General features: G+C 43.1%; 1 protein-coding gene across 1 annotated transcript in view; it reads left to right on the forward strand.

The window, feature by feature from the left end:
• Positions 1-20,035, forward strand: part of LRMDA (leucine rich melanocyte differentiation associated) — a 1,052,350-nt gene that overhangs the window by 579,103 nt on the left and 453,212 nt on the right. The window contains exon 4 of the mRNA XM_036928616.2: positions 10,389-10,528. Within this exon, the coding sequence (XP_036784511.1) occupies positions 10,389-10,528 (140 nt within the window). The remainder of the gene's footprint in view (positions 1-10,388; positions 10,529-20,035) is intronic.

Below are 20,035 nucleotides of genomic sequence, written 5' to 3' on the forward strand. Positions count from 1 at the left end.
AGATAAAAATAGAGAAAGAAAATAATGTCACTGCTGCCAAGAAGGCAAAGCTGAGCTCTGTTTGCTTGGGCTTGTGTGGGAGGGCGACCTCTGGTGGGAAGTAGGGTGAAATGCCGCTGAGCCGACTCGGCCTTCATGGAGGTTTCTGGAAGGCTCTGCTGCAGGCTTAAGAACAGGCTCTGAAAAGTCCTGGCGAAGGAGACGGGGACAGGGGCTAAGATGGAAATAAGTGGGAAATCCAGGCCTAGCTCTGCCCTCCCTGGTAGCCAGCAGACTAGCCTGATGAGAGAGGCCTAGGAGAGCAAGTCTAGTATGTGAAAGCTTTTCCTTAAGTCCGGGAGGACCTAGCCAACCTGGGAGGACGCTCAGAGGGACTCAGTGCTCTGGATTCCATCGTGAGGCTGCGAATGCAATCACAGAGCTTTTACACAGTATAAGGCACATAGCTCCTCCGTGTCAGTTAGGGATCTCTGTGCCGGCACAGTGCCAGCTTGCTGAAGCAGGGAGGTTGGTCAGTTTTGTTAACGCCTGTGTCTTTCAAGTGTAGAGTAAGGCCTGGCACGGAGTTGGGTACAATAAGTATGTGTGGGATAAATGAGTGAGCCATTATCATCAGCTGTTCTTTCTTGAACACTCCTGCGGGTCAAGCACTGTGCTGGGTAACTTTAAATGTGCTGTTTTTCATTCTTACCACACGCTGTGAGAAGGGTGTGGTTTCTCCATTCACCCAGATGAGGAAGGACAGGATAGAGGTATAGAGAAAAACAGAATAGACCCGCAGTCAGACATTCAACAAGGTGCTAGGTCCCAGATTCATCTCCACTTTGGCTGTCTCCAAAGCTCTTCCCATTTCACTGGTTTACTTCAGGCTTGAAGTCCAGTCGCCTTGTTTTACTGATGGAACACTGGAGACCAGAGCAGTCTAATCACTTGCTCACGTTCACAGTGAGTTAGAAATAGTAAAGGGATGGGGGCATTTTTCCCTAGAGTGTGAAATAAAACCAGATACATAAGTTTAACATATATGTATGTCAGCTTCCAGAATGATTTGCAAAATCATTTAGAGCCATTGTTTCTACTTCATGTCATAAGTTAATATTCTCTTTATTCAGTAAAATATACTACTTATAGCCATTTATTAATTGGCACTTAAATGGAGAAGAAGAAGGAGTGTATGTGAATATCAGTCTTTATCATAATGAAATATTGCTGGATTTTTCCCCTCTTCTATCCTTTGTTCAACCAAGTTTTCTAGTCATTGTCTGGAAAATTATTATAGTCAGTGTGTCTTATGGTTTCCTTGGCTCTTAGGTGATCAGTTGGACAACATTTTTTTGAATAAGTAAAGAAAGAAAGATTGTTAGTTCGGATGATATGATTCTTCGTTGGGTGCTGATGCTTGAATCCTGTGTCCCACCTCACTGTGGAGTACTAGAGTCCTTGGGCCGGGGTTTGTGAGTCAGCTTAACCATGTGTGGTTGTGTGGCCATGGACAGGTCATCTTCTAAGAGCTTCTGTTTCTCATTGCTGTTTTGTGTGTATGTGTGGCATAGCTTTCACTTACCTATTAGGAAAACTGGTGAAAAGGAATGTATGGAAGACCTTTATGCATATTAGAATCAAAGTGCTATGATAATGTGAGCAAAGCACCTTTCTCTGTGGGTGAAAAACCAGCTGCCTCTGTCCCGTGCATTGTCAAGAAGGCATATAAGAAATGGTGCAGTGAGAAGGGCTTCCTGGGTAGTCCACAAATCAAGCTACAGGGACTCTGTGCAGAAAATGTGCAAATGATAATCCCAAACTCAATTCCTCTCCTCACTCAGCACACATCCCGGCCGGTTCTCTGTCACATTAACTGGTGTGTACTAAGAAATGCAAGCTCGTTTCAGCACGTCTGAGCAAAACAATTTCAAGGAGGGCACACCAAGTGTGAGAGGTCATCATTTCATGCACTTTCAGTCTGCAGATGAGCTGGTGGGTGGTTTGGTTTCTTTGATCAACCACTGATTTGTGTAATAATCAATAGTGAAAATTATTTGTGTTGGATACCTGTATCTAAAACAGGTTGCAGTATTGTTTCCCTTATTACCACTGACAATTGAAGAGATGTTAAGTAAATATTGATGACCAACAGATTACCTGATTAATCTAATTAGTTTACATTAATAAGTAAGATTCGTGCTTCATGTGTACTTACTAAGCATTACTGTATCTCATTTTAGAGGGTCCATTTTCATAACCTGGCACAGAAGATGCTGAAAATGCATAGGAATCCATTCTAGATTTTATTTATTTATTTTCCATTTTATTTAAACAACAAAAAAAGAACAGTTCACCCATTTCTCAGTCCTCCCCCCACCCCCACCCCATTCTCTGCCTCTGGTTTCCTTTACTACATTTTTCTCATTTTTGAAGGAATCAGTTGGACTGGATGATGACTTTATTCTCAGTGTTGCTATCACCAGGGATTAGCAAGCTTCTTGGCTTTACAGTATGGAGGGATTTTCACTGTCTTTGGTTGAGTTCTTTTCCTGTTCCATGCCTCAGCTTCTCCAATCTGCAGCAGTGATGCTGAGGGAGAAATAAAAATGGCCCCGGGAGGTGCTGAGGCCTATCTCCATGTGCAGCTGTCACTGTCACTCTGGCCACATATATCCCTGCGCTGTTGTGGAGAACTGTGTTACCAGTAGATACACAAGATACTAGTTGTCTGGCTTCTTTAGGTGCAATGTGTTGTCCTTTTTCTTCCATGAACTACTGGTATAATCATGAAGATCAGCTCACTTTCCCACATGCTTCACCCAGAAGTCATAGAATGAAAGGCAGGTAAAAGCAGCAGTAATATTACATGCCATCCTCTTAACCTAATACTTCTGACTCCATGTTTCCAGCCAATTGACTCTCCTACCTACTTGTAAAAATATCCCCGGCTCTCCAATAATTTCTAGGTTCCATATGGCTTTGCTACTCCATGCATTGCTGTAGACTTGGGCCCTATCAGTTACTTTGCTGCATAATAATCTACCCTAAAAGTTAGTGACTCAAAACAAACATTTTCTTTGTTTACACTTCTGTATGTCAGCTTTGCAGGCAGGGCTCAGCTGGATGGTTTCTCTGTTCCTCTCGCCAAGGATTGCTCATGCGCCACAGTTACCTGGAGGCTTGGCTGGGGTGGGAAAGGTCTGAGATGGCCACTCTTACGTGTCTGGAGGTTGGTGCTGGTTGTCAGTCGAACAACATGTTCCAACAGGCTAGGGCAGGCCTCCCCACAGGGCAGAGGTGCTCCAAGAACAAAGCCATAATGTACAAACACTTTCCAAGCCCTGCTTGCATCGTGTGTGTTGGTGTTCCATGGCCAAAGCAAGTCACATGTAGAAACCAAATGTAGAAAGATGTGAGAGGGAACTGTACAAGGTGTGAGAACAAAGAGACATGACTCATTAATGTAATAATTCACACACACACCTTGGTATCTCGTCTCAAGATTTTCCTTCAAATTTGTAGTAAAGTGAGACCTAGAATCAGGTAACTACTGACCTTCTAAAAATGTAAGTATCAACTCCTTCTTATATATTGAATCTTATTTTAAATGTATTAGGAAGCTTTCTATCAAGTGGGGTTCTTCCTTAAGTTCTTTTGTGAAGTTTCCTTTAAATTTTTGCTTTTTGGCCTATATAGAATGGTTGTTCATCCACCCGCCCCTACCTCCCATTTTGTCTGCTCTGAAAATGTAGCATTTTCCAGTTTAGTTTTACTTAAATATGTCTGTACAGTGCTCTATGTTACTGGACCCTAGTTACTGGATGGTTTTTTGGGTTATGAGCTACTTTAGTTCTTTGGCAAGAGGTACCATCACAACATGGTCAAGAGCAGACTCTGAAGCCAGACATCCTGGGTTTGTACTGCCACTTACTGCATGACCTGGCACAAGTTACTTAACATCTCCATGCTTCGGTTTCCTCTGCAGATTTGGGACAAAAATAGTAGCCACCCCATAGGTTGTTGTGAGGGTTACTCAATCACAAATATTAAGTTCCAGAGACATAGTAAGTTCTATGTAAGGGCTAGTATTATTGCTATTATTATTATCCTAGAGAATTCTGTGAACTTCTCTGATGTTATGTGGGCTACATTATTCCCAAGAGTATAGATTTGAAGTGCTTCTTTGGCTTTTGTGATATTACCCTCATATCATTCTGTGAGTTGGTTACTCTTGGTAAATAATCCTATTTTTAAGAAAAAACTGGGAGAGCATGAGCTTCTTGAAGTCATACAGAATGTTAGTGGTGGGGCTTAGCCTGGAACCCAGGTGTCTGCTTCCCAGCCCCAGATTCTGAAACCCAAAGAAGGGGCAATCACTGCCCAAGAAGAGGAATTATGATGAGGGGGGTGCTAGCTGCCTGTGCCTGTGCCCCCCAGACACTGCCCCCGCTGCAGGGGGAGGTCATGAACAGGATTCCAGAGCTCAAACCCAGCATCTGGCAGATTTCTTCTCAGTTCACTAGTGCCTCACTTCCCAGCTGCATACCTCCTGCTGGACCTCTCATCTTTGTTCTACTGGCCCTTTGTTCCACTTCTGTTTGGTGCTCAACTGTGGTGTCCTGTCCTGGTATCCCTAAAAGCCTGGTATTTCCAGGTTACTTCTTCATCTCTTGGTTCGTAGCTTGCCTCAGTCTTCTTCCTTTGCTGCATTTAGACTGGCCTGCTGGTTGCTGGCCCTGGAGTTGACCACCCCTCTTGTCCATGAGCGTATACACAGTGTCGTTGGCTCTCCCCCTGTAAGGGTGAGTACATGGTGATGGTCTCAGCCATACCATGTCTGAGTACCCAAATAAGAGAACAACAGAGATGTCAGGAAAATGTAGATATATAACCTTGTAAATCAAATGATTCTCTCCCTCTTTCTCTTGAGGAAAGGGCAATAAGCTGACTTCCTGTTAAATCACACTCCATTTCTTCATTTTCTGTTTCTCTGTTTGCTTCAACACATGTATGAAGAGACTATGAATGGTAGTGCCAACAGGAAGAAGGTGTAGTGTGACATGCTTTACAGTTGGGCTGTGGTAAGTTGTCCAGTGAGCTCACCCAGAAAGCTCGCCTCGAGTTCCCACAGCAATTTACTGTGTCATCTCAGGGAAGTTTCTGTATCTTGTCAGAGGCCTCAGTTTCTTTATAAATTGGATAATATATACTTCAGAGCATTGTTGACAGATTTAAATGGCATTATATATGTATGTAGGAAATTGCTGTTAATACTCAGAGCCTGTCCAACTTCTTGGTACCTTTTGTAGTTAGCCAAAGCCTCAGGGCTTCAAATGAATGAGTGAGTTGGAGGTACAGGGCACAGCTGTATGACAGCACCTTATGGTCTCCCACAAAAGCACATAAGGCTCCTCATTTTTCAGTATTTTAAATTCCTCTTACGTGTTAGGGAATAATGAATTACCTGTCCCCTAAAAGTGCCATTTCTTTAGGACCTCAGTTTGAATCTAGACTCTGTAATTTACTGACTGTATGACCTTTGACCCCAGCTTCCTTAATTGTTATCTGGATGTGATATTTCTGATGTGTGTGTGAATCAAAATAAGATATTATGTCATGTAAACTGTGAGTTAGCATTCAGAAATCTTATATTAGGATAAGCTCTGGCTGAAATCCTCCCAGAGGTCATAGATGCTGCCCTTTGATGTGGAGCTGAGCACAGAGGGAGTGTGCGTGCCCATTCTCACCTGGGAAACAGCTTCGGACCTGTGCCACCAGACGTGCCACTAGCAGACTCCCCTTCTTTCTCATGCTCCAAAATTTCCAGGCAAGATGTTGCTTTGATCTTGGGCCCTCTGCAAAAAAATCTCCCTTGGCAAGCCTCGCTGTGACAGCTGGGCTCTGGGGTGGCACCTTTCTGTAGACAACACTGAAAAAATGTAAGGGCAAGTACCCTGGAGAAGACTTGATGAGGGAAACCAGGTGTGTGCCGAGAATCCAGCTGGACAGAGTTGAAACTGTGCCAGAGAGCTTCAAATTTTGAAAAAGGGGGGGGGAAAAGTCACCCTCAGGAGAATCCCTGACGGTGTCTCTCTGTGGTGGTCTTAGTTAGCCAGGGACACCACGTTCCCTCCACTGATTGCCTCTGGTTAATTTTCTGTGCAACTTGACAAAAAGAAGTGTCACAGATCCTATCTCTGAGCTCCCAATCAGGCCATGCAGCTGTGTTTGTCCTTGCTGGCTTAGGAGACCAGGAAACCAATTAAAACTTGCATTTCATCCTCCAGTGGTGGTAGCAACCTAATGATGACGCTCTGGTCCAGGACACCCACAGACAAGGTGTTTGTGATAGTTGACTGGTGTGGATTTGGGGGAGACCACCTGACTTAGCCCGGTTGCTCATTTGACGGGTAGTTGAAAGGCTTAGGAAGATAGAATAGCATCTGCTACACAAATTATCCTAAAAGAGGCAGGCTTCAAGGATTCCAAGGAATCCAGAATCCATTGGCTTCACTGGCACAGGATGGCTGAAGCTTCTTGAAGTCTGCAGAGCCTGTGCCCAAGAAATTCTCAGGACCAGGACATTTGAATGAGTCCACATCTCCATGAACTTCAGGAGCAGATTCAGATTGTGTGGGGTATGATACTTTGCATAATTTGAGGAGGCCCTCTTAAAAGCAAAGACTACGTAATTATGAATGCAAAATTAGCTGTGAAGATGAATGTTTATTTGAAATAAAAAATATATCAAAGCAAATTTTAACTGTTTTACGTTGGCTAATATTGCAAATATTTAAATATTTTAAAGAGTAACTATCTTTTTATACCAGACATGCCTGTATAAAAACTATTCTTTTTCTGGAGATTTCCTTATAGCTTCATTATATAATTAAATTTTATAATATTTTCAGTAGAGAGAGTAGAAAGGTAAGTTCAACTAAATGAAAATTGATTTTTATTTTTAATTGTTTAGGAATGTTTCTTTCAGGTTCATGACTCATTATTGGTAAATTTCATCACTAAATTATTGGTAAAAGTTTTTGAATTATTATATTTTGCAGAAACTCATACATTTCTTTCCTATATAAGCTATAAGATTTCAGGACATTTCAGGTTTGTTTTGTGTGTGTGTGTGTGTGTGTGTGTGTGTGTGTGTGTGTGTGTGTATGTGCATGTGCATGCATATGCTCAACAACTCAACAACTTAATCTTGAATGTTCTTTAAATTGATAAACTTATTAATCATTTTATCACCAGTTTTATGTTAGTCCCTACATATTTGCGTCAGTGTGGCATGTGGTAGGAAAAGCACTGGAAGTCATTTCTACTCCTACTGTTGTAATGACTTAAACAGGCACAGAAATGACTGCAAACCACACAGGTATACCCCACTGAATCCTAATTAAATGCCACTCCTACACAAGGTACCCTTAGCCAGGTCCCTAGAATTCCCACAGCCATTCCAGTGTCACCCAACTCAAGGGGAGATGTGGTGGAAGAGGCCCTAGTGGAGGGAGACAGTGATTTAACTGACTGTAGTTTAAATAACCTCTTATTGAGAAGTTACAAAAACTCATGATCATGTGACTCTATTTTTAGGGCCTTTGCCTGGGCCCTGGAAGAAGACCTCACACACAAGCTTTATTACCTCTGTGGTAAGTTTACATATGAAGATTTGCTCAAATTAAACTGGGCCTACGTCTCTGGATAGTGGCATGCTAGGTTTCCCATCTCACCATAAATGGTAAGAATTGAATGGGATTTCAATCCACCTCAGTTGCCCAATGTTTCCTCAACTTGAAAATCTTGCCAGTTTTGAGTTCTTTTCCTTCACATTCTGTTTCATGCAGCAGATGAAAAATGGAAGAAGGAAATAGGTTTTGGTCAGACTTTTCCATCCATAGTAGGAAGGGCTTCCCCTGGGTTCTCTAGGGCCATTGTCTACATAAATAATATGAATCACTCCAAATCATTATGCTGGCACCATGTTGGCAGCCTTCTCTCTGGCAATCCCACAAAAGAAATACTGCACTGGCTAGTGGGAATCAGCTTGTCTGGCTGTCCCATCCCTGGGACTGTGATCTGGCCTTGAGGCTTCAGGACTACCTGATAGGCATGAATCCTAGTGGTCTTTGGAGCATCTAGTGGCTCCATGTGATGGGTAGAGGGTTAGAACAAACCCCAAAGGGGAGAAACCAGGGCTGGGACTGAGGCTCATGCAAGTCTGAGTCCAAGCATGAGGTGCCCTACCTGAATGATGCTGTTGGCCCCTGGCCTGTCCTAGATACCAGACAGAGACTTAAACATTTTTTGAGGGGGGGCATTCAAAAGTACAGGGGCTCCTAAAGTGCCTCTGCCAGGGTCTAAGGGCAGCACTGGCAGAGAGAGTACTGTCGGGACTCCTTCTTTTCTAATGTGGCAATGATTGTGAAGCATAGAACATGCTGGAAAAGACAAGTTTTCCCTGAAATTGTTCATTGTCATTTTAATTGGTTTTATTTAAATGGTTTCTGAAAGAGTGAGATGATTGAACTTTAGTTTAAAAATAGTAAGCATGTTTTGTCTTTGGTGATGAAATACATTAATGTCTTGGCTCCTGGCCACTCACCCCCTGTACCTCCACCCTTACCTGCCTGTTGGGACCTTCTCCCAGGTCTTCTCCACGTGTTCCCATTTCATTCATCCTCATTTTAGTGGCTATTCCTGCATGTTATTTGTTAAAGATATGATGGATTGTCCTGTTTTTGTTTAGGTCATGGGGTTGGTATTGGCAAAGTGAACCCACAGGAAGAGTGTGCGCTGGCCCTCCTTTGCTAGTCCCCCCTTTTTTGCTTGTGGTCCCCCTCCCACTGTCTCTGCCTGCTCCCTCCCAGAGCACAGTGCCTGTTTTACATTGGATGGTGTGAGAGCATGTGGATGAAGAATGCTTGAAGGAAAGTAGTTTGGAGAATGTAAGATTTAAGGAAGACATGTTAGCTTCAACTGAAGAATCATCATGTGGAAGGAAAGAGAGCCTTATTCTTTGTGACCCCAAGCAGTTTAATTGGGTCAGTGGGTAGGAATTTGAGGAAGGTTCAACCCCAAGAGAAAAAAAAACTCTTAGAGTCACCAAAGATAGAATAAGCTACCTTGTGATGACCTCTTGGCACATATGTTAAGGAATGGATTCTGCTTTGACTGGATTTGGAGTTCAACTGACAAGTTGAAATTGGGGTAACAGCCCATGGTTAGATAACATCCTGATAGAGTAAGGGCAGTCCTTTAATTTTATCTTCCTTTCTTGGGCCAAGTGGACCTCATTCCTGGAAGCTGTACCCTTAGTCTTTGACACCTGAGTGCTGCATTCACCCTCGCATGTTTGGCCCCTGTATGCTCTGCTGCTGTTCCCTGGCAAGGACCCATTCTGTCTGCTGAAGTTGGCTGACTCTTCTTGTCTATAGGCTCCTGGTGGTAGTGGCCTCCATTCGTGAACTGTGTAGTCACCTTGCCTAGGGCTCAGCTAATCTGTATGTGGTATAAGCCACATCATTTAAAAAAAAGTTGATATGTGGACTGGGTTGTCATTAAGTCCTTCCCAATACCTGTGATTTCCTGAATGTATGACTTTTGCCTTATTTGGCTTGGGGATCTCAGTGTTTACCTTGACTAGACAGTGGATCCTACTGAAGGGATGGATCATAGAATAATCTTCCTGCCATGCCCCTCCTTGGTCTTTTCTCTTTCATTCTCCCTTATAGAATATTAGTCACAGTAGATTCTCAGGAAATTCATTTTGATCTTCCTGGCTGACTACATGCACCACAATTTACTCTGTTTGTCTTCTAGCTTTGTTCTCTTTTCTCCTAATTCCATTGCTTTAGTGCTACCAGTAAGGCCATTGAGCAATGCTTAGCTCCACCACAGACTCCAGACTATAAGAGAATGCCAGTTCCTGTTTGCATCCATGCCATTCCTATATGTTTTAATGTAATTACCATAAATGAGAAAGGAAAACATAGTTTTCATGAGGCCTTTGGAAATTATTTCTTGCTTTCATTACTAGAAAAAACATTTTGTGGATTTGCAAATAAAATATTTTACACATGGAATCTACCCTTCATCATTAAAAATATATATAGAGAGAGGAAAGAAAAATGTGATCAAACAATTAAGTTCATTCATTATCTCTCAGGTGATCTGGACATAGCCTTACCTGCCTAGAGAAAGCCTGGGCTGTGTCCCCAACTGTAGGAGTGAAAAACTAGCCAGGCCAGATGCCCATAGTTAAGTTGATTTCAACCCTCACCCATGTCATCTCATAGGAGCAGACTGGACTCATCAGCTGTTTGGCTGTGCCTGTCAGTTATAGTCTTTGCTGCTTGGTAGGCCTCTTGTCTTCCTGGACCAAGATCCTTAACCTTTATCACATCACTGACTTGGACTATCTGCTTGATCACCTGGCAGAAGTGACACCAGCTCTGGAGTACCTCAGCCTGCTGGGTAATGTGGCATGTCCCAATGAGCTGGTCAGCTTGGAAAAGGATGAGGAGGACTACAGGCGATACAGGTGAGTGTCTCGGGGCCTCAGCATAGTGAGAAAGAGGAAAAATATTATATTTGGGGGGGTGATATTTTAGGGTGCACAGATGTTTGGTGGTGAGTGTTGGTGGACATCCCATGACAATGTTAAACTCTCCCTTTTGTTAACCTATTACCATTGTCTCCTTTAGTCAAGGTCACAGGAGCCAAGAAACATGAAGAGCTGTTGGGTGGTGTAGGTCAGAGGTTGACAGACTTTTCTTGTCAGCATCTGGATAATGGGTGTTTTAGGCTTTGAGGGTCATATAGTCTCTGTCTCAACTATTCAACTCTGCTGTTATAGTGCAGAATTATCCATAAAAAATTTGTAAATGAATAGGCATGGCTATGTTCTAATAAAACTTTATTTACAAAAACAGCAAGCCAGATTTGACCCACTGACTAAATTTTACTGACCCCTGCTCTGTGTTGTAAGATTTTCCTGTGGTTGACCTCAGAGTTGCTTTTTGGAGAGGGTACTTCCAACCAAAGTTAGGAAACTTATATACAATCCTAAGAGGAAATCACACTAGGCCCACAAGTATTTTCTATAAATCTGTGCCTCAGTGTCTATCAACCATGTGCTCTGATGGGCTCCAGGTAGAAATCCTTTTCTTCCTTCTGCTCTTGAACCGTTTGCTTTGAAAAGTCTGATCCAAATTCTCCTCTCTTAGGGAGTCTTTCTAATTTCACCCATTTTCCTAAATTCATTTCATTCTTCATTTTGAATTCTGTATGTTCTCATTCTTGATTATTGATATTTAAATGTTTTCTTAATGGACTTTTTATATGTGTAGCCTTTCTTTCCAATATAATATAAACTGTCATTAACACTCTGCCTGAATCAGGGTGGCAAAAGGAGAGAGGGCAGGAAGGGAGGAGATACAAGGCCCACAGGGCTACTGAAAGAGAAGTTTGGAAGGGTCGGGGAAAGATGAGGATGAGAGAGCAGAACTTACTCTGTTGGAACTCATATAAAATTTGGGGGGAACCCGTGAAGGAATGTAGTTGGGGGCATTTATTTTGTATAAAGGCTAAGCTGTGAGAAAAACTGAAGACAATTGAACATTGTGTACTGAAAAAAATACATGTACACATATACCCATACACAAAGTCAGGCTACCACTAGAATTCAGTTATTGGGAGGAATTTTGTACCTTTAACCATTTTCTAGGTTTCTTGATTAATTTCACAGGGGTCTTAGCCTGTCTTTAAAGCTGTTGAAGAATAAAGCTGTAAAAATGTATTAAATCCTTTTCACCATCATGAAGATTTTCATTTGGGATGTGATACTGTTGATTTGAGTGTGAGTTCTATAGGAGAAATATGGTTAATGTCCAGTCAGTGAATAGTTAGGAATTTCCAAATCAATCCTGTAAGTTACTTAATCACTTAGAACTTAATTTATTTCTTTAGTACTCATCAATTTGTTAATCTGAAGTTTTAATGCTCTTGAAGCATTTGACAACCTGACTGTATGTAGGAAGGGGTCGTTTAAAACATATTTATCATCTTGCTGCAACTTATTTATAAGATATGTCATGTAAGGGTCACGCAAGTCCAAGAAAGTTCCAAGATAAACCAAGCATTGTTTGGGAAATTGTTCATTTGTTTTCTGACTTTTTTCTTTAGATTTCTGTGTTTAATGGTTTAAAGTAGCCCAGTAAATTTTAAATATGCATGTATATGTCTATACATATGTATATATGTGTCTGTGTATGCACACACATTCACACACATATTCATCCATCCATTCCTTCATGGAGCTGTAAATGAATCAAGCTATAGGCACTTTTTTGTTTTTTTCTTGAATGAGAGAAGTAGAGTGAGGAAAGTAATCAATTCTACCTCTTTCTACTCAGTCTCAAATCAAAGGCTTATAATTATATAAAAGGAAAAGAATGGCTAATGCTATTTCTTGTTATTGTAACGGTCGCATTGGCAAACATACTGAGGCCCGTGGTGTAAGGAGTCGGATAGAACATCTGATATGTAGTCCAGCTTTGGCAATGGGATCTTTACAATGGGGAGGACAGTCTAGATCAGTGACCCTTAAACAAAGCTGTACTTCTGAATTATCCAAGGCATTTTGATTCTTTTAGTGGCAAATGCAACAAAATAGTCCATGGGTGATCCTGCTGCTCAACTAAGTAGAATTTAAAATCCCTGTTGGCTCTAGCATTCTGAGATGCGCTGCTCTGGAATTATACATCCCATCTTGTATGTTTCTCTCACTACTTCATATATACGTCCACATCCAGATAATGCCTTTCAGTAGGTAAGGGCTGCATTGTCTTGCCCTTTGAAGACTCATCAGTACCTAAAGTGGTGCTAGTTATAAAATAGGGACTTGATGAATATTTGCTGGAGCCGGCTTGCAGTTGCCCTTCCCACTAAGGAACTGAATACTTGCAGAGAGATGCAGGGCGTGTTGAACACTTCAGATGCCCACTGCCTATTTGGAATCAGATCCATTTGGATGTCAGCACACACAGTCAACAAGCAAGGGACTGTCCTTCAGACTCAATCCACATGCTGGTTGTCGGGTCATGATTCTTTAGGGAGTGCTCAATTAAAGGGGTGATCTATTTCATGGCCTCCTCACTCCAGGTCGGTTCCCCTGGAAGGCATTAAGGGATGGAGCTGGGAAAGCTGCTTGTTAGTGTACATATGGCGAAGTTGCCATGAGGAGCTGGATTCTAGAGGCTGCACACAGCTGAAATCACATTTGGTCAAAATCCTTAAGTGTTAAAATTACCTTAGGAAATCCATAAGTCACTCACAACAGTGGCAATATGCTCACAGTCTGAGAGAAATAGGAACAAAGAACAGCAGAGGGAACATTAAATGTGTGCCCATCTAGTTACCATCCACTGCACAGCATCTGATGGTTGAGTGGAGTGGAAGGCCTATTCTCTAGCAATTCTACATTTTTATTCCTTCTTTATTTCTTATTTCTGGTTTGACAAGCACTCTCAGACTTGCATTTAGATGAGATAAATTGTGTGTATGATGCAGTTTTCTGGTCTGTAAGCAGTTCTGCTTTGTTCAACCTGGAGTTTGTGCTTCATTGGCCCCTGAGAAATTTTAGGGCTTCACAATAAGACTTTTGAATCTAGAGCTCCTGTGGCATTTGGGTTTCTACAAAGCAACGCAGCCACTTCTACTTTCCTTTTGGTAAAATATTTTCCTAGCCCTTCATCCACAAAGCATGAGGTCTGTCTTCCTTCTAGCTGTTACTCAGAGCCTAATAGTAGGGCCTCTATGTAAATTTATGTGACATTCTCACTAGAAAATTGCTTAAAAAATGAATGATATTTCTACAGTTTACTGTTTTTCACTTTAAGTACATTTTCTGACAATATGTCTTCTATTAATCATTTAAGCAATAGTAGGAGCCTTAAAGGAGTGTATTCAGAAGCAAGAACCCATGGCTCATTTAGTGCTGTCTAAAAAAATTTCTTATTGATTGGCATCCTCTGTGGTTATGTGATGTAATATTTATAACATGTCACCCAGCCATACATCAAAACAAGTATGTCTGGTGTTTCATTTTCATGGGAGCTGTTGATTTCACAGAGGTCAGCCCAGTTGTAAGTCACAGTGTGGCCAACCACTGGATCAGAGTGGGAAGTGGCAAAATTTTGGAAGCTATTGGAAATGGCTTCACAGTTGCTTCGGTTTTTACTGGTTCCTTCCTCCTCTCCCGAACACCACCCTGTCCTTCCTCGCTTACCCTTTGTGCACCCAGTTGGATTTTCATCCTTACAGTAAAAATGGGTCCGTTAAATTCATATGTGAGCATGGACGTTACCACCAAAATGCCAAGCAGTGCCCTGGTCCCACTGGGGCAGGAGTGGAACTGTGCCGGTAGCTTCTCTTTGCCATTCCTCATAGTTCACGGTGGAGAAACGTCCATGGCTAAATGTCCACTGTTGTTAGAGAAGCACAGACATGCCCATGCGTTGCCATGTGTAGACACTGTGCTGTTGTTTTGAGATGTTTGTTGAATGGAGCTGAATGTGATAACCAGCAACCTTCAGGATTTGGGCAGGAGGAGAGTGGGGAGGTGGAGCTTGGCCTGGGAGCCTCCATCATACTAAGAAAGCACTGGAGGCTCCCTGTGGACTTCAACACTGGCTAAAAAAGTGAATCAAGCATGGGAGACTTGGGTGCCCACAATGGTCTATTGTCTTCCTTTGCAGCTCTTTTCTTTCTTCCTGTAGGAAAGACAGTAGAAGTGAAGGTCAGCAGGACACAAATGCCAGACCTCACTTGTCAAATAAAGGAGTTGGTCTCATAGTCTCTTAGCTCTACTTCTGTCACTAAACCCTTTGTCGTTCATTCTCTCCTGCCACTCCAAACTCTGGTTGGCCTCTCCGTCCTCCCTCCTCCTCAGTAGGCCCTTTGAATATCTGCACAACTTTAAATTATTTAAAAAGTGACACCCTTTCTTTGTTGCCTGCAGAAAGCAGCCCTGGGGCCTGCCCAGTGTCTGTAGCACTCAGCCAAAGGGAAAGAGGGAGGGACCCTCTACCGTCTGTCGGCTGTCCTGGGCTGCCACCATTTCTCAGCCGAATAGGAGCTGTAAAACTTGTGGCTTACATAACCCAGCTTGCATTCTCCAGCTAATCTACAATCCGGGCTTTGAAGATCACAAGAAAGCAAAGGTCACGACCCAGAGATCAAAGTGACAGAAGCCCACAGAGTAATTGCTGGTTACCCTGTGTAGAGGGCCTTGGTCTGTCCTGTGGGTGTATTGTTTGCATGGAGACTTCAAACATGCTGCCGGTGGACTATGTGGAGAATCAGCCGGCCTGTGCCGGTTGTCAGGCACTCATTACTGCTGTAGGTGAGCTCGCCTCGGCTCATTAGAGTGAGATCATTGTCATCTCTCTGAGCATCTGGAGTTATTCTGCTCACACTGTTTGTTCATTACTCTTCGGTCTTTATTGACTTTTTCTCACAGTCCGCCTTTACCTGGAGGTGTGAGGGGGTCGTTATATAAGGAAATTGGAGTAATAAGACAGGAGGATATGGATGTATTTATTGTAAATTAACTTTGAGGTATATAGAATTCAATCAAGCTACAGCTTGAAAGAGGCATACGAATCACGTAGCCCATTCCCTTCATTGTGCAGATGGAGAAACTGAGGCTCAGGAACGCGGTAGAGAGGGAACCAAGGTCACCCAGGGAGATAAGTCCAGAGTCTGGTCTCTTTTCTCTGCCTTGTTAGTCCTGAAGTTTTTCGTTATGAAGTCCTCCCATTTTCTTTAATTTTCTCCCCCACACCTAAAGCTTTGGTCTCTTAAGTAAGCTGCATTTAAGCCACTGCTAATTTTTTAAAATCAGTCAGACACATTTAGCTGTTGATCAGTACTTTTTGATCAGTCAGTGTGAGGTAACTGCTGTTACCAAATTCACTTGATGTAACCTGGTAAAAAGAGGCTTGGTGGTTTGTGGGCACGTTCCCTCTATTGTCAAGCTTTGTAAAAGATTGAGACCAGTTCACTGATGGCCCATTGCTTCCTTCAGGGGCCCCGGATGGGGCATCAGGAGCTTGCACCATGTCTCCCACCCTCCATACATAGGAGCAAGAGAGCGGCAAGCACTAATGGGGAGAAACACAGAACACCATAAGTGGAAGGAAGTGGGGAAAATTCCAGGGACCCTGTATCCAGTTCCCTCAGGGCCTGGAAACTTGGTATTTCTTGAGTAGAGTCTCCTCAGAGAAGAAACACAGCAGACAACTCCTGGGACGGGCAATGGAGAGCTGTCTGGGTGTTTCTGTGGGTGGGTATTTGCAGGGGAGCGGCCAGCTCCCCGGGGTATCAGTTGTGGGCAGCAGGAAAGAGCATCTTCCTCACCCTTTGAAGTCTAGATGAAAAATGCCAGAGCTTTGGGATTTGGAAGAGAAAATTGATTGGGAGCAAAAAACAAACAAAGAAGGCTTTCTGCTGTTCTTTTTTTACATGCTACCAGTTTTAAGTGTCTCCTTGGAGGAGTCCTTTAAGAAAATGGAGCATTCTCTATGATAAAAGAGAGAACCTAAAAAGCTCTGTGTGTGGGTCTCACTTTTAGAGAATCTGTTTGCAGACAGAGACAAGTGGGTCTTTAAACACCTTCCCAGGATCCTTGATCTCCTCTAGATAACCTCACCTTCCAATTCACAGCCAAGCGTGCCCCTGACATCCACCGCCTAGCCCCAGGACTTTGGTCCAACCACCTTGGGAAGGTCAGGGAAATTGGAATTGCCCTCTGCAGCTAGGGATGTGAGACTTAGAACTTCGATGGATCTCTTTTCATTAAGCAGAGCCCTGGCTTAACAAGCAGTTTTATAAATCTGAAGCTGTCTCTGGGTGTTGGAGGATTTATAGATGGGGGTTTCTGCCATAAAGTGGTTTATGATGGCTGCCTTCTGTGTTATTAGTAGCTGTCTCTTCCTTCAACCATTGCTGTTTGATAATAGCCTTAAAACACCCGGAATTACTTACCTGCAAGCCCCATTCCCAATAGCCCCTGTTGACAGTCTGAATAAGTTTACTGCCCTTTTGTTGTACTTTACCTTCAAAACAAACTGATTGAACCATCAATAGCTCGTGGAAGCTGACAGAGGCATGTCATCTGGACTAGCCCTTGTGATTGCAGGTTATCTGGGGGAGTTAACCTTCCCGCATTGTTAACTGAAATGTTTTATGTACTATGCAACTTTAGGATACGGCTGTGATAACCCCAGTAACTAAGTAATACATCACGGTAAAGAGATTTTGGTGCAACAAATAACCCTGGATTAAATTTACAAGGGTTGAATTGATATTGTAAAAGCCTTCATTCTGTGGCTTCGGGAATCCTCTCGTATTTTTATGGCAAACTTCTATTATACTCAGGATTGAAGCTGCAGCTTTTGACACCCTGATGTGACCTAGAACAAAGGGAAATAGATCTCCCAGGACCGGGATGCGACAGGCAGGCAGAAAGCCCACTGACTCATCTATCACTTGACAGTAATGTTTAGAGCCAGTTCCAAGCCACCGAGGGGCTGGCGGATCTGGCATAGGTATCTGGGTGCTGTGTACCACAGATGCCAGGGCAGAGCAGACCACTGGCAGAATTGGGAAGGAGACTCTTTGCCATCTTACCAACCTCATAATTCCAAAGCGATTATTCCTCTTGGTGGTATTTTCACTTGAGTGGTGGCTCTCAGGACGACTGGCAGAATCACCCTCACCTGGGATCTTAGTAGAAATGTGGAATTCCAGGTCCCACGCCAGGTGTGAATCAGAGATGCCGGGGTGGGGCCCTTTGATCTTCATTTCTACGAGACCCCCAGGGCCGCTCAAGTTTGAGAACTACTGCGCCGGGATAGAAGCTCCTTGAGAGCAGGGACCTTGTCTGTTTTGTGCATCACTTTACTCTCAGCATCCAGCACAGCTCCTGGCAGGTAGTAGCTGCTCAGTGATTATTTGTTGGGTGAGTGAAGGTGTAAGTAAATGAAAGAGGACATCTCTGAGGGGAGAACTGTGGACCCAGTGCTGCATCTCAAACTGAACCATTTGGGGCTGGCGTTCCTAGTGGCTGGACCTCTCCGAGCATTGACCACCTCAGGCCGGCCATCAGGATGGAAGTCAAGCCATGCTACCTTTCAGGGGTGACCGGCAGCCTATTTCATGGGCTGTTTTTTCAGTTGTATGAGAAAAGTGCTCTGAAAAGAACAGCTCTTTGTCATCTAAAAATTTTAACTAGCTTAAAAGCCAGTGCTTCTCTTTCTCTCTCTCCTTTGATTTCAGGGCTGTGCTCCAAAGTGGGGCAAAATGACAATGTGCTGTCTGTTGTCATCCTGGTTCCCGCCAGCCCCGTGGAGACATCTTTCATTCCATCATTAAACATTGGCTGATTTTCTAATACTGATGTTTTCTTTGCCTGAATATTCATCTTTTCCCACCCTACACTTAGTGGGTGTCTTTACTCCTTTGAGCGTCACTCCTGACATATTGTTTCCGTCTGTACATGTCTTCATTTGAAAGAATCTGTTGTCATCAAGACTTTGCTGCTACAAGCAGAAGATGGAGGTTTTCTCTGACAGTGACTGAGGCTGGTGGAGCTTCTGCTGGAAGACAGAAAAGCCATTTGGGCCTTGGTGGAGCTTTTCTGATTTGGGGTGAGGTTTAGAGGGCATTTGGAGGGAGAAAGGGGAGGCTCAGGCAGAAGTGGGAAGTAAAATAATAGATTGAGGCCCTGAGGAAGCAGGGAGTAGATAGCCAGATTTCCTGGACTTAGGTGTTGGGGTGGACATTTCTGGGGAGGAAAAGTATACCTCAAAGGAATTCAGAGCATTTTGATTTAAAAAATAAGTAATACAGAAGTTATGGCTGTTGTCTCTGGCATTTGAGACACCAGATAAGTCTTTTCCCCGAACAAGCATATGCAGGCCCCCTAGTGAAGTGGGAGCTCCAAGCCATATACTACACGTCTTCGGTAACATTTTCACTGAGAAAGCTTGGGTTGCTTTAGGGTTTGATTTTTTTGATGCTTACTTGAGATTTCCTGTTCCTTCTCTAGCCAGTAGGTTTCAGTCATTCAGTGAGTGATGTGGGGACCTTTCTCTTTGTGCAGTCTTGGCTCTTGCCTAAGCTGATATCTAATTATTTCTGCATGAGTCTGTCTTCCTCATTATGCTGAGAACACATTTATGCACAGTATCATGTTGTAGTACCTCTATGTACCTAGGGCTGGGCACATAGTAGTTGTTCAAGGAATATTTGTGCAACTGAAAGGGCTTGTATTTTACTGAGTCATTCTTCTGCTCTTCTCCCAGATGGTATGAGGGTGAGCAAAATAACTTGTCCCTGCCTTCGAGACACTTATCATTGATGTGTGGACATGAATTGAGCACCAATCAAATGAGTTAAAGACAACAAAATGTTGGACTATATGGTGCTGACCATGTTTCCTGGGAGTGCTGAGAATGGAGAAAGCTCTGTGGGCTAGAGGTGCAGAAGAAATCTTCATGTGGGTTGGGATTTGAAAGATGATACTGAGGAGGCTGGGTACAGGGAGGAAATGACAGAGTCCCATGAAGATAACCCATCATTCTTGACATTGGGTACTTACCTCTTCTTCCTAAGCAGGACAGGGTCTAACAGTTACTCCTTTGATTTATGGAATATAAGGGCTTCATAGAAAGCATCTGGGCTGGTGACTGTCATGATGAAGTGTTGGCAGGTGTCTATTCCATTTATGTATTTATTTATGTTTACATACCTATCTCCTGAACAGGTAGCATCTTCTCATCAACTCCATGTATACCCACTTGAGGAAAGTTCATCACACAGTTAACCATTGGCTTATTCTTGGAGGCCATAGTAGATACAAATGACCTTCCAGGGGAATGGAGTGTCATAGCATTGGTTGGGCTATTAATATTCCTAGAAGCCAACTCCTCTGTTTTTCCTTGATAAAGATCATCTTCATAGTGCCAGTGTAGAAGTAACTCAA

This window comes from Manis pentadactyla, chromosome 8 (genome assembly GCF_030020395.1).
Source record: "Manis pentadactyla isolate mManPen7 chromosome 8, mManPen7.hap1, whole genome shotgun sequence".
NCBI lineage: Eukaryota > Metazoa > Chordata > Mammalia > Pholidota > Manidae > Manis > Manis pentadactyla.